This window comes from Pipistrellus kuhlii, unplaced genomic scaffold, assembly GCF_014108245.1.
Source record: "Pipistrellus kuhlii isolate mPipKuh1 unplaced genomic scaffold, mPipKuh1.p scaffold_m20_p_9, whole genome shotgun sequence".
NCBI classification, from domain to species: domain Eukaryota; kingdom Metazoa; phylum Chordata; class Mammalia; order Chiroptera; family Vespertilionidae; genus Pipistrellus; species Pipistrellus kuhlii.
In genome coordinates, this window is record NW_023425595.1 from 9847290 (window position 1) to 9861155 (window position 13866).

Consider the following 13866-nt stretch of genomic DNA (forward strand, 5'->3'; position numbering starts at 1 on the left):
CTCGGTTCCCCCCGCCGCCGCTGAAGTGGTAGGCTCCGCCGCTGCGCTGCGGGCTCTCCAGCCTGGGCGGCTGGGCACTTCCAAGCCGAGCGCAGGGGGAGAAAGGTGAGGGCGCGGGGAGGGGCCGGGCAGAAAGTGTCAGGAGCAGTGTATCTTGACAAGCAGCTTCCCGGTGAACCCACATTTCGCCGGAACGCGCTCTGTTCCCATGCGGAATTAAAATCCCTGCGCGGTTGACACCAAAGGTATTTCTGTGGGTCCCCTCCCCTGGGCGGTCAGCGGCGCCAGGCTGGCCCCGCGCTCCCCATCGCGCCTCCACTCCCACCGGCATAGGTGTGTGCGTAGCCGCCTTCTCCCGAGCGCGGGCCCGCCCTTCTGCGCTCGGCTCGGTGCCGCCCGGTGCCCCCGCGGGGGTGAGTGGTAGGGCCCCCGCCCCCCTCAGCCTCCCCTCCCTCACGCGGAACTGGCGCCGGGGAGCGGCTGACGCTCTGCTGCCGGGGGACGTCCAGCCAGGCCGGCCCGTCCCCCGAAGCTCGGGAGGTAGGAGGTCGGCGCCACTGGAGGCCCTGGCAGGGCGTTTGGGACCGTGCTCCGGGGGGAAACCGGCTCTGAGAGGAGCAGGGGTCCACGGGAAGGGGTCTCGGGAGGCCCTTAAAGGGACATCAGGGCGCGTGGGTCTCGAGAGCGAGTGAGGGGTCCGCACGGAAAGGACCGGGCTTGACGTGGGGGCGCTTGGAGCCTCTGAGGGGGTGCGGGCTGCTGGCCTGGGCTGCTGCTGGGCTCGATCCTTTCCCGACTGGCGGGGGCCCTGGCTCCAGGCGGAGGCGGGGAGAGCTGTCCAGCAGGTGAGGGGGCGGACAGAGCTGTCCAGCCCGAGGCCGACCCGGGATTGGCACCTGGCGCGCGCGTGTGCGTGTGTGTGTGTGTGTGTGTGTGTGTGTGTGTGTGTGTGCGCGCGCGCGCGCGCGTGCTGTGCGCCTTATTTTTTGTTAGGGTTTGAACCACCTTCGGTTCTTTACCATTTTTTTAATTTGGCGTTTTCAAAATTGGCTTATTAGCGAATGCAGACACCGTTTACTCTTTCCTGCAAACTGCTTCCCTCCCCATGCTGGTGCATCCTAAATTCTTCCTCCCTTCTCTGCTCTCTCCTCCTCCCTAACCCTGCCTATCGCCTGCCTCATTGCTCCGTTCCCCCCCATGCTGGACCAGTCTGTGTTGATGTGCTTGCAAGGTCACTTCCTGGGGAGGAGGAAGAGGAGGAGGTGAGAGCCTCTTGTGCTCACGTCAGCAAAGATGTCATATCGCCCTCCGGTTCCTGTGGTTTTACTATGATATTTTACCCCCGGAGAGGGACGAACCCAAAGCACTGGTTCACGAGGCCATTTGCTGAAAAGACATCAGTAACCTAAAGAAAGGTCTGTGGGTTCCAAATCTGCGTCTGGATGGAGTGGATGGTGATGTAGGCCTTCAGCAGATGGGTATGCATTTTGAGCTTGATGCCTTTGGAATATAGGAGCTAGGAACCAGGGGCTCCCTGTTAGTAGATATGGTTGAGGCAGGAGGCAGAGTCTGAGCTTGGGTGGATATGAAGACAGAGTGTGAGTTATATAGGTGGTGGTAGAGGATTTGTGAGGAGGGGCAAGAATGGGAAGAAAAACCTTTATCTCTGCAGTCTGAATAACCAACAGCAGTGGCTGTTGATGAGCTAGGAGTCTATCCTATTGCTGGTAACTAGAACAGACACAAGATCCCTGTGGCTCTGGAGGGAGGTGAGCACTGTAGAGTATGATAATGACTTGCTTTTTAGCAGGTGCTTCTCAATGGCAATGAGCTGGGATCCCTCTAAGGCTACATGCCTAATATATTTTTTAATTAAATTATTATCTGTGTACATATTTTACCATTGCCCCCCCCTCCCATACATACCCACCCTCCCCAGAGTTTTGTGTCCATTGGTTGTATTTATATGTACGTATACAAGTCCTTCGGTGATCTCTTATCTCCCCCAGATCTCCCTCCTCTCCCCGCTGTAATTTGATAGTCTTCTTGTTGCTTTACTGTCTCTATATCTATCTTTTGGTTCATCAATGCCTAATATTTTAGTAGAAGATGCTTTAGGTGTGATCTTTGAGATTTGGGCAGGAAGGGGTTCCTAGTTTTTAATGTAAATATAGATTTCAAGGCCTAGCCTTGGGATCTGGTCCTATAAATTCTGTTTTATTTTATTTTATTTTTTAATTGATTTTTTACAGAGAGGAAGGGAGAGAGATAGAGAGCTAGAAACGTCAATGAGAGAGAAACATCGGCCAGCTGCCTCTTGCACACCCCCTACTGGGGATGTGCCCGAAACCAATGTACATGCCCCTGACCGGAATCGAACCTGGGACCTTTCAGTCCGCAGACCGACGCTCTATCCACTGAGCCAAACCGGTTTCGGCAAATTCTGTTTTATTTTAAGACACAGCATGTCCTCCAATAGTGCCATTTTGTTCTACATTATTTAATTATAATGTTGATCAGGTGCCATAGGAACTTAACTCTTGTCAATGAGCCTATGGCAAAATTGGTTTTGTTATATACTGTTTCACTTAAAGTTGCAGAACCTGATGGCATTAAGTGAAGACTTAACTATACTTTGGCTCTCACCCTAGGCATTATCCACATAATTCTATTAGAATGAATTATGCTTTTATACATCTCCCATTTCATTTGTTTCTCTCCCCTTCTCATTCTGGTTGGGAGGAGCTCTATGAAACAGTGCCCCACCTTCTGCAGGGTGCTCAGGGCTCCATAGCAGAGGAGAGAACCAGAGGACTTGCTGGGTGACAGTGATACCTAGATATGAGTGTAGGGCATGCTTGGAAACTTGGTTGTGGTTGCGTGGGAAGGAGATAGTTCTATCAAACTCCAGAATTAGGACACAGTGCAAACAAAAGAAGATAGCATAAACAATAGCAGGTGCTGTCAGGGGAAGAGGTGTTCCAAATTAAAGGAGAGTGGGCTGTATGGGACCTGGCCGATCCTGGAGTAGCAGCTGCTAGCACTGTGAGGTCACCAGGCAGGGGAGGGGCTGTGGCTCTGCTATAAATAGTACTGGGAGTCAGTCACTATGGAGATAACACTGAATCCTATTACCTGCTGGCCTTCTATTGGGAGCAAGGGAAAGGAGGGAGCAATAGTTTGAGGATTTGAGAAGTGTTGCAAATAGGTCTCTTTATTTTTTTAAAATAATTTTTAATTTATTTTTTAAAATATTTTTATTCATTGCAGAGAGGAAGGGAGGGGGAGAGAGAGAGAGAGAGAGAGAGAGAGAGAGAGAGAGAGAGAGAGAGGGAGAGAAACATCAGTGATGACTGAGAATCGTTGATCCACTGACTCCTGCACGCCCCCTACTGGGGATCAAGCCCACAACAAAGCATGTGCCCTTGACCAGGATCAAATCCAGGACCCTTTAGTCCACAGGCCAGCACTCTATCCATTGAGCCAAACAAGCTAGGGTGGTCTCTTTTATTATTAAGTAGGGGGGGTTAGAACTTTTCATTTTCTGTATCAAGAGTACCTCAAGCATACAGGAAGTGTGGATGTCTGTGTGTATGGTAGTGCATGCTCGCCGCAAAACAGGGACTGGTGTGTGAGTGTGAGTAATATAATGAGATTCTCTGTGTGAGTGTAGTGAACAAGGTCCCAGTGTGGCTATGTACAGAGCACAGAGGTGGAATTCTGGAAGCACTGAAAATAATCTTGAGGTAGAGTGAAACATTTTGTTACAGAAGTGTATGGAGACCCAGCAGGAAATGAATTATAATTAAGACTCTGTTCGCTTTTCCTGACTTTTGGACTATGGTTTAGAAATCCCTCTGAGCACCTCTCCCTGTCCTTGCAGGAATCCTGTTATTTCTGCATCTAATTCCTAGTCTCTGTAAGATACAGGACAAGACCTCATCTGTGTGTGTTGTATTACTGATTCCAGTCCTAGGACCAAAATAGAGTAGAAAGACTATGATTCAGCACCAAGGGCAGAGCCAGGAGCAATAGCCACCGGGTCCCTTTTTTGCTTGAAGAGGGAAGGAAACTGGGTTAGACAAGGAATTGGAACATAGATATTCTTCATTTGAAACTGCATAGGGTAGAATACCCAGCTTTTGTTATTGTCTGAGAGCAATTAACAATATGCTATATACTATGCTAGTTTCACATCAAACTGAATGCAGAATATTGGAACAGAATAAATCGATTTTCATCTAGAGCTAGGAGTACAGAGGAGTGCTAATTAGAGAGTCTGGTTTGATCCTGGAGCCTCCCTGGAGCAGTCCTGAAAATGACTTAATTTTTGTTATCGTGATGACTGAGTCCAGATTAGACTAACTGGCTCTGTTTTTCAAAACCAGAGCGCCAGGGGCAAGGCTGAGAATGAACTTGTTTGTAAGGATGGGGAGATAGGCCTTCATTTATCCTTCTCATTTGATTCTGTGAGCTCATAAGCCTAGGCTGAACTCTAGGCTGGGGTAAGTGTCGGGCTCTTTTATCCGAATGGAAGACCTTCTGACCCATGCCTCTGGCCGGGATGAAGCTAGCAGGGCTGCGTTCCTTAGGCACCAGTACTTTCTCACCAGCACTTTCTTCCTATTAGCCTTGGATTTTCAGATAACAACAGAATTCTTCCTGGGAATGCTGACCCCTTGCACGGTGCCTTGAAGCTTCTCCGAGATGAACTGATGAATCGGAACCATGTTGGAAAAGAAGAAGTTCTGTCCTCGGTTACTTGACTACCTAGTGATTGTAGGCGCCAGGTAACCAAAAAGAGAATAATTTTTGTCTTGTCACGTGGAATAGCCACAAAGTTCTTCCCCTTCCCATGTCCATGTTGATTTGCATATCTTATTCTTCCCCCACTGTTTTACCCTGATGGGGGCATTGATGCCTCTGTGAAAACAACACAGTCAGGTGGATTGAGAGTGGAGGCCTGGACAGACAGGGTTGGAGCAAAACTTCTCTTTTTTTCCCCCTCATTTTTTTTTCATTAAGGTATTATATGTGTACATCTCTTACTAATCCCCACCCCACCCAAAACTCCTCTTAACTGCCATCTTTCTGTTCTTGAGCAAATGCACTCTGTGTACCCACTTTTCCTGTCTTGTAAAAAGGGAAAGTACATTGTGCTCCTTCTCTGCATACACATGCTCTGCCGTTGGCTAATATACTCTGAAAAAGGTGTGAGTGATCATTTAATTGTTGAAATTTTTTCTCTCAGTTCAGGATAGGGGTCTTCATGACAGTGCTGACCTCATTCAGCCTACAGGCTAAATGCCTCACGCAGCACCCTAGTTCCCAAGGCCTTGCAGTTAGTTACTTGAGCCAGTATAGCATTAGGAACTTTGTTTGTTGACCATGGTAAAATCTGATAGCGAGTCCTATTCCTCAGGCTGCTGAATTGGTCTTTCTGTTCTCCAGGCACCCGAGCAGTGACAGTGTGGCCCAGACTCCTGAACTGCTTCGGCGATACCCGCTAGAGGATCACCCCGAGTTCCCCCTGCCCCCGGATGTGGTGTTCTTCTGCCAGCCCGAGGGCTGTCTGAGCGTGCGGCAGCGGCGCATGAGCCTGCGGGACGACATCTCTTTCGTCTTCACCCTCACCGACAAGGACACCGGCGTTACGCGCTATGGCATCTGCGTCAACTTCTACCGCTCCTTCCAGAAGCGAATGCCTAAGGAGAAGGGGGAAGCTGGGGCAGGGTCCCGTGGGAAGGAAGGACCCAGGCCCGCCGGCGCCTCCGAAGAGGTTGGCACGGAGAGTTCGGAGAGCGGCTCGTCCCTGCAGCCTCCCAGTGCCGACTCCACCCCCGATGTGAACCAGTCTCCGCGTGCAAAACGCCGGGCCAAGGCGGGAAGCCGGTCCCGCAACAGCACTCTGACTTCCCTCTGCGTGATCAGCCACTACCCCTTCTTCTCCACCTTCCGGGAGTGTCTGTACACCCTCAAACGCCTGGTGGACTGCTGTAGTGAGCGACTGCTGGGCAAGAAACTGGGCATCCCCCGAGGCATCCAAAGGTATGGCTTGCCACGGGTGCTCAGGGAGGTGGAGCATTTGAGAGATGAGGTATACTTGGTCTGTGAGGGGCATAGGAAGTTTCTCTAGGGCCTGAAGTCCATCGGACCTTAGTCCTTACTAAGCAAAAGACTGCTGCTGAGTTAGACCTCCTGTCATAATTGTGTTTGGGTCAGTGCTGAGCAATTGATGTTCCATGGTGGGCAGGACAATGAGTCCCACCATGTGTGCATTTTTATACCTGGTCTCACTCTTGTCCCTATCCTGTGGTCCTCACTGAGCCCAAAGGATGGGCTTTTCCAGTTGTCATCATTATCCCCTTTATGGTTACAGTGGGCTGCAGTGGAGTGTCAGCCTGCGGTACCAATGTGTCTGTTTCCTTCTCTCTGCCCCCCAGGGACACCATGTGGCGCATCTTCACTGGGTCATTGCTAGTGGAGGAGAAGTCAAGTGCCCTCCTGCACGACCTCCGGGAGATCGAGGCCTGGATCTACCGGTTGCTGCGCTCCCCCGTGCCCGTCTCTGGGCAGAAGCGAGTAGACATTGAGGTCCTACCCCAGGAGCTCCAGCAGGCTCTGACCTTTGCCCTTCCAGACCCCTCTCGATTCACCCTGGTGGATTTCCCACTGCACCTTCCCTTGGAACTTCTGGGTGTGGATGCCTGCCTTCAGGTGCTATCCTGCATCCTGTTAGAGCACAAGGTGAGAGCGCCAGGAGAAAATGGCAGACCTTGGGAAAATGGCAGAGGCTAAACCATGAGCTTTTTGAAGACAGGGGCTATATCCTTTTCATCTTTTTCTCTCCAGGGGGTAATAAGAGGCCAGGTATCTCCTGAGCAGGTACTCAGTAGATGTGGGTTGACTTAAGGTGCTGGTATCGTGTGGGATGTATTCAGAGGACTTTCCACTCAGCTGAATTATCTTTAACTATACTGACCTAATTCTCTGGAAACATCAGTAGTACTCTTCCAAAGAGTGGTCCTGGGATTAGGAGTACAAGAACTAGGAACATAGGGAGTGATTTGAGAGAAGACTACTACAGTGCTTGGATTGGGAGGTGCAAGGTGGGGTACAGAGCAATGTGATTGTGGGAGCTATGGGGCACGGTGGAACAAACTGGAGCCAGGGAGCACGGTGGAACAAACTGTAGCGTTGGAAGTTGTCTTCTCATAAACCTTACTTACGCTGTCGAGTGGTCCCTATGACTTGTGGCAGGTGGTGCTTCAGTCCCGCGACTACAACGCCCTCTCCATGTCTGTGATGGCGTTTGTGGCAATGATCTACCCCCTGGAGTATATGTTTCCTGTTATCCCGCTGCTGCCCACCTGCATGGGATCGGCAGAGCAGGTGAGTCTTCTGTCTCTGTCCCCTCTGTGTTCCAACTTGCCCCGCTCTGGGGGAGAAGGCTCAGTGCCCAGGGAAGTTGTAAGTCAGTATTGGTCTGCAGTCCCTTATCACAGCTTACGTGTCTGCAAAGTCTGACCTGACTTGCTCTGGTCTGGTGGTAAAACCCGTGCTGCTTATGTTTTTATTTGTCACCGTTAAAGGCCAACGATGAGAGGCCACTGGCTATCCCAGTGCAGGTATCACTTAACATGCAGGATAGGCACTGGTACATGTCTAAAGTCTCAAAAATTCTGAATTTTTAAACTCATCTACTCTCAAGGGTTTTGGAAAAGGGATTGTTTCCTTATCTAGAAAAATCCTGACTTGATAAGTGATCACAATAGGTTTTGTGGTTGTTGGTTTTTATTTTTTTTCTTATCCTCTTTATCTTTTCCACAGCTGCTGTTGGCCCCAACCCCATACATCATCGGGGTCCCTGCCAGCTTCTTCCTCTACAAACCAGACTTCAAGATGCCTGATGATGTGTGGCTGGTGGATCTGGACAGCAGTAGGGTGAGGCTCTTGGCTGAGGCCTTGTGGAATCTACAATAGGGCGGGGTCCTGTTTTTTCAGATTACTCCCAGGAGGGTCCTGAGTTGGTGGGTGATTTCTATTGTGTGATTGATTCATTGAGACAATTTTGGGGAAAAAATGTATTTTATTGATTTTTTACAGAGAGGAAGAGAGAGGGATAGAGAGTTAGAAACATCGATGAGAAAGAATCATCGATCAGCCGCCTCTTGCACACCCCCTACTGGGGATGTGCCTGCAACCAAGGTACATGCCCTTGACCAGAATCGAACCTGGGACTTTTCAGTCTGCAGGCCGACACTCTATCCACTGAGCCAATCCAGTTTCGGCCAGACAATTTTTTTTTTAAATCCTGCTTTTATTTTATTGGTTTAATAGATCCTTTTTAGGACTCAAATAATTAAAAGATTTAGTGTTGCCAGAATTAAGTGCTCCCCCACATCTCAGATCAGTAGGGCATTTGTGGTTGTTGGACAATTACATATGGTGTGGATCAGCTAATTGTTTTCTTGGGGGGCATAGTTTCTGTTAAGAAACTGTCTTTCAGTACAGACTTTTAAAATTGCACATTAACATTCTGTAGTGTGAATGCAAACTTTGGCAGGAAGCCCTCATGTGTTCATTGTAAAAACTTTGGAAAATACCAATAAGTATAAAGAAGTAAATAAAAACCATAGTCCTATTATCTAGAGATAGTCACCAATATCATTTAGGTATATTTCCTTTCAGTTGTGTATGTGTATTATACACATGTGCATATGGATATCTCATGTATGTTGGTATATAATGTATGTATTCACATATATATGACATGTTGTATATGCAACTTCCTATTTTTTTTTTTCTTATCCTTATGTGAGAGAAACCCCTGAGAAATTAATTCTAGGGTCATGCCTTCTATCTTTTCTCTGGTGCAGGTGATTGCCCCCACCAATGCAGAAGTGCTACCCATCCTGCCAGAACCAGAGTCATTAGAGTTGAAAAAGCATTTGAAGCAGGTACGTGAAGAATGAAGGAAAGGAGGGGGGTGATGGCTGCTGCAGGACTGCTGTAGGCAGACAGCTATTGGAGGAGCCAGTTTCCTTGCAGACGTAGAGTAGATATTCTTCACCTCGGGTGGGCTTAAGAGGAAGTGTACCCCATTTCTGGTGGGGGCAGAGTGAACCTCAAAAATGGTTTTTCAGATTCCTTCTAGTTCATTGTATGGCTTCCACCTCTGGTACTTATTTATTTTTATTTTTTATTGATTATGGTATCACATAATTGTCCTCATTGCCCCAATCCCATCCCAAACCCTCTGGTACATAAAACAACCCTACACTTCTAGTATCTTGTCATGTCTGCTATTCTTTTTTTTCTTCTTTTTTTTTTTTTTTTTAAATCCCTACTCAAGGATATGTTTTTTAATTTATTTTTAGAGAGAGAGGAAGGGAGAAAGAGAAACATCAGAGTGAGTGGAGAAACATTGATTGTTCGCCTCTCTTACACACCCTGACCGGGGATCGAACCGGTAACCTTGGTCGGTATGACCTTCAACCAGCTGAGACATCCAGCCCGGGCCCATCTGCTATTCTTTATGGCCTCCAAGCATTCACTCTCAGTCTTGTAAGGAGTTAGGACAGAATGGATTTTTAAATGTTTTCTTCTTACATTGATCCGTAGGTCCTTATAGAATCCTTTTTTCAAAAACTCCTTTCTCTGAGTAATCCCTCAAAAGCCTTTTTCATTGATTGACTTTCTTCTTCTTCTGCATGCTGAACACAGTTCTTGAAGGTAAAACCTGACAAAGCCCATCCCTTTGCCTGCTGTGTGTTATGTGGGGCCCGTAGATAGCTCTGTCTTAGGAAAACCTGCTCTCATTTAAAGGACTCTCTCTCTCTAGTTGTTGTCTGAGTTGCTTAGCAGTACCTCTAGTCTAGATGATACCTGCTTGGACTTAAATGGCTCCTTTTGTACCATCCCCCTCACTTGCCTCGGCACTGCTGATGTAATATGACATCTTGGTACTGCAGTCTAGTCTGGAGAGGGTTGCAAGTTCAGAAAGTTCTTGAGCTATATTCCTTTGCTGTTTTCATTCTCGATGATTGCTGTAGCAGGCCTAATAAGATGGAGAGGTTGTGGATGGAACTGGACTTACCATGTCTGTGGGAGCTAAGATCCTTAGGCTCATTGATCCTGTAGCCGTACCTCTGCTGCTCAGAGTGTGGTCCGTGGCCAGCAGCACTAGCCTCACCTGGGCTTGGTAGAAGTGCAGAATCACCCAGACGTATTGAATCTGAATCTGCATTTTAACAATATGACCAAGTGAAACCTATGCTGGTTAACTTTTAAGGAGCTCTCGATCTAAACCAGTGGTTTCAGACTGCCCTGTGGAGTCTACTAGGGGTTGATTTAGGTTGCAAGTACTGAACGCGTGAGGCTCTGGATTCTTTATGTCCTTCAAAGAACCTGAAGTTTCAGTTGTTTATATTTCCACATAAATTTCCATTGGGGCGGGGGGGGGGGGGGGGGGAAGCTTTCATGGCAAAAATAAAATTGAAAGCTATTGCCCTGAATTTGATTGAGTTGCCTTGAGCCAGGAAGATCTGAAGAATTCACATTAGTTCTAAAGGTTAAAATATTTTCTGACAGTTATTTCAAAGACTAGAGGGCCAGTGCATGAGATTCGTGCACTGGAGGGGGGGAGTCCCTCAGCCTGGCTTGCACCCTCTCGCAGTCCAGGACCAGTCAGGGGACATCCCCCTAGGGGTCCTTAGGCCCTGCTACAGAGGTAGAAGAGGCTCCCACCACCACCCCCTCTGCTGTGCTCACCAGCCATGAGCCCAGCTTTTGGCTGATCGGGGCTCCCCATGTGGGAACGCTCCTGTGTTGAGCGTCTGCCCCCTGGTGGTCAGTGTGCATCATAGTGACCAGTCATTGCTCCATTCGGTCGATTTGCATATTACACTTCTATTATATAGGATGAAGGCTCCTTCCTAGGAGATGAGATTGTCCAGCTGCCCAGGATTCTGCCTTCACTGAGGAATTTCTTGTTGTTCCACAGGCCCTTGCCAGCATGAGCCTCAACACCCAGCCAATCCTTAATCTGGAAAAATTCCATGAGGGCCAGGAGATGCCCCTGCTCTTTGGAAAGCCCACTAATGACCTGCAGTCCACACCTTCCACAGAATTCAACCCACTCATCTATGGCAATGATGTGGATTCCGTGGATGTCGCAACCAGGTACCGACCGAGCAGGCCAGACATTCACGACTCTAACACTGGTCTCTGCTTCCACAGTGACCTCGGGGCAGGGCGCTCCCCTCAGCGAGTGTTTCTTTGTTTATAAAACGTGTAATACTGGGTTATATTTGCCACCTTAGTAAAAGCAAAGAGAAGGAAGAGTTCATTCTGTCAGGCATTTTAGATGAAGAAGAGGACTGATGATTCTTTAAGATGTTTCCCCCCTTGATGTTGGAAGTCGGTTAACGGATGGCTTTGGGAGGCGATCGGAGACTTTGGATCGTAGGAATTGTCTCTCTGGAAGGTGTGGGACTCAAATATCTTGCCTCCCTTTCTCCCCAGAGTGGCCATGGTCCGTTTCTTCAACTCCCCCAACGTGCTGCAGGGCTTTCAGATGCACACACGCATCCTGCGTCTCTTCCCTCGGCCCGTGGTAGCTTTTCAAGCCGGTTCCTTCCTGGCCTCCCGTCCCCGGCAGACTCCTTTTGCTGAGAAACTGGCCAGGACTCAGGCTGTGGAGTACTTTGGGGAATGGATCCTTAACCCGACCAACTATGCCTTCCAGCGAATTCACAACAGTGAGTCCCCCCACCCTCTGCGCGGCCCCACCGTCAGCCTCTCTCCTTCCGATGGCTCTTCCCTTTCTTGGGCCTGCCCCTTCCATTCCTATTTTTGCTGTAGACTTGCTCCTACTCTTCTTTTATGTTTTGCTGAGTCTGTTCTTTTTTCCTCTTCGGGTAGACATGTTTGATCCAGCCCTGATTGGTGACAAGCCAAAGTGGTACGCTCATCAGCTGCAACCCATCCACTATCGCGTCTACGATAGCAATTCCCAGCTGGCTGAAGCGCTGAGCGTGCCACCAGAGCGTGACTCTGACTCTGACCCCACTGATGACAGGTGAGCAATCCTTTATGGCAGCAGCACAGTGTGTAAGGTCAGGAGGCTCTCACTAGCCCTTATGTAGCAACATGGCAAAATCTCATAGAAGTTAGCAGCATTTGAAGTCTTGGGTTATATTTTGGTTGATTGGTTATGTGTTTTTTTTAATAGGTTTTTATTGACTTTAGAAAGAGAGGAAGTGAGAGGGACAAAGAGAGAGTGAGAACCATCTACATGACTGGCTGCCTCCTGCACGCCAGTTGCTGGGGATTGCACCTGAAACCTAGGCATGTGCCCTGACCAAGAATCTCACCAGCAGCCTCCTGATGCATGGGCTGTTTTCCACCGCTGAGCCACACCAGCCAGACTTGATTGCTTTGTGTTAGCTTTCTTATTTCTTATTGTTCCCTGGTCTTGAGTTAAGGGTGCTCCTCTTTTTATTTCTCCAAATGCTGATGGTTGATTCTCTTCTGTTTTATTTTAAAATGCTCTCCACTCTGCAGCGGCAGTGATAGTATGGACTATGGTGACTCAAGCTCTTCTTACTCCTCCCTCGGGGACTTTGTTAGTGAAATGATGAAGTGTGACATCAATGGCGATACGCCTAGTAAGTGTATTGGAGAACTTGGCCAGCTCTGGGCAGGGTTTGGCTTCTGGGATGGTGTGGCCTGTACCAGCACCCTTGGGTTTTGGCAGATGTGGATCCTCTGACGCATGCGGCACTGGGGGATGCCAGTGAGGTGGAGATCGATGAGCTGCCAAGCCAGAAGGAAGCCGGGGAGCCTGGCCCCCACAGAGAGAGCGCTCAGGAACACCCTCCACCGCACTCCGGCTCCAGCACCGTGGCCAGCAGTGGCCCCAGCACCGTCACCCACGCAGCCAGTGCTGTAAGCGAGCACTTGGGGTGGGACTGCAGGGCGTGGGCCTCACCTCTCTTAGAAAAGCTGGGGTGGCCGGGACTAGTTTGGCTCAATGGATAGAGCATCGGCTTGGGGACTGAAGGGCCCCAGGTTCGATTCCGGTCAAGGACATGTACCTTGGTTGTGGGCATATCCCCAGTAGGGGATGTGCAAGAGGCAGCTGATCGATGACTCTCTCTCATTGATGTTTCTAACTCTCTATCTCTCTCCCTTCCTCTCTGTACAAAAATCAATAAAATATATTTAAAAAAAAAAAGAAAGAAAGAAAGAAAGAAAGAAAGAAAGAAAGAAAGAAAAGAAAAGAAAAGCAAAGCTGGGGTGAAGCTCTGGATTTAAGTTACTGCTTTCTTCATGATCTACCTATCTTCCTGACCATAGGCCTGCAGCTTAGAGCCTTTAAGATATAGTTTTGATCCCTCTTGCACAGTCTGTGGGGACAGAGAACAGAGATGTCACAGAGATCTTTTCTCACATATTTCTTAGGGTAGGAATCTGACAGGCCTGGCTTGGGCTTGGGCCTGCCAAACCGAGGCTATGGGAAGGCATCACTGGGCACCAGGTGACTACTTTTCATTTGATATGGCCTGTAGGAACCTGCTGACTCAACAGAGATGGACGATAAGGCAGCAGTAGCCATCTCCAAGCCCCTCCCTCCCGTGCCTCCCAGCATCAGCAAATCGGCCGCGGACAGGCGCCAGACAGAAACTGGAGAGGGGTCCGTGAGCCGGCGAACCTACGACAACCCATACTTCGAGCCCCAGTATGGCCTTCCCCCTGAGGAAGACGATGATGACCAGGGGGAAAGTTACACTCCCCGATTCAGCCAACACGGCAGTGGCAGTCGGTGAGAGCCTGGGGAGTCCTGGATGGGTGACTGCAGGG

The 13866-nt window shown here is 49.1% G+C and overlaps 1 protein-coding gene across 44 annotated transcripts in view; it reads left to right on the forward strand.

Moving 5' to 3' along the window:
• The first annotated feature begins 113 nt into the window (after positions 1-113).
• The window catches only part of MADD (MAP kinase activating death domain), a 39251-nt gene continuing 25498 nt past the window's right edge, over positions 114-13866 (forward strand). For 11 of the 44 annotated variants that reach the window (XM_036428164.2, XM_036428190.2, XM_036428171.2 and 8 more), the window contains exons 1-13: positions 375-540; positions 4631-4790; positions 5452-6048; positions 6444-6747; positions 7261-7392; positions 7831-7944; positions 8880-8960; positions 11006-11184; positions 11527-11762; positions 11926-12082; positions 12568-12671; positions 12761-12951; positions 13575-13828. In XM_036428164.2, the coding sequence (XP_036284057.1) occupies positions 4729-4790; positions 5452-6048; positions 6444-6747; positions 7261-7392; positions 7831-7944; positions 8880-8960; positions 11006-11184; positions 11527-11762; positions 11926-12082; positions 12568-12671; positions 12761-12951; positions 13575-13828 (2411 nt within the window). In that variant the 5' untranslated portion in view covers positions 375-540; positions 4631-4728. Of the gene's footprint in view, positions 246-372; positions 541-705; positions 846-1267; positions 1479-4630; positions 4791-5451; positions 6049-6443; positions 6748-7260; positions 7393-7830; positions 7945-8879; positions 8961-11005; positions 11185-11526; positions 11763-11925; positions 12083-12567; positions 12672-12760; positions 12952-13574; positions 13829-13866 lie in introns of those variants that run through there. The other 33 variants (XM_036428159.2, XM_036428191.2, XM_036428167.2 and 30 more) reach the window with 10 other exon arrangements.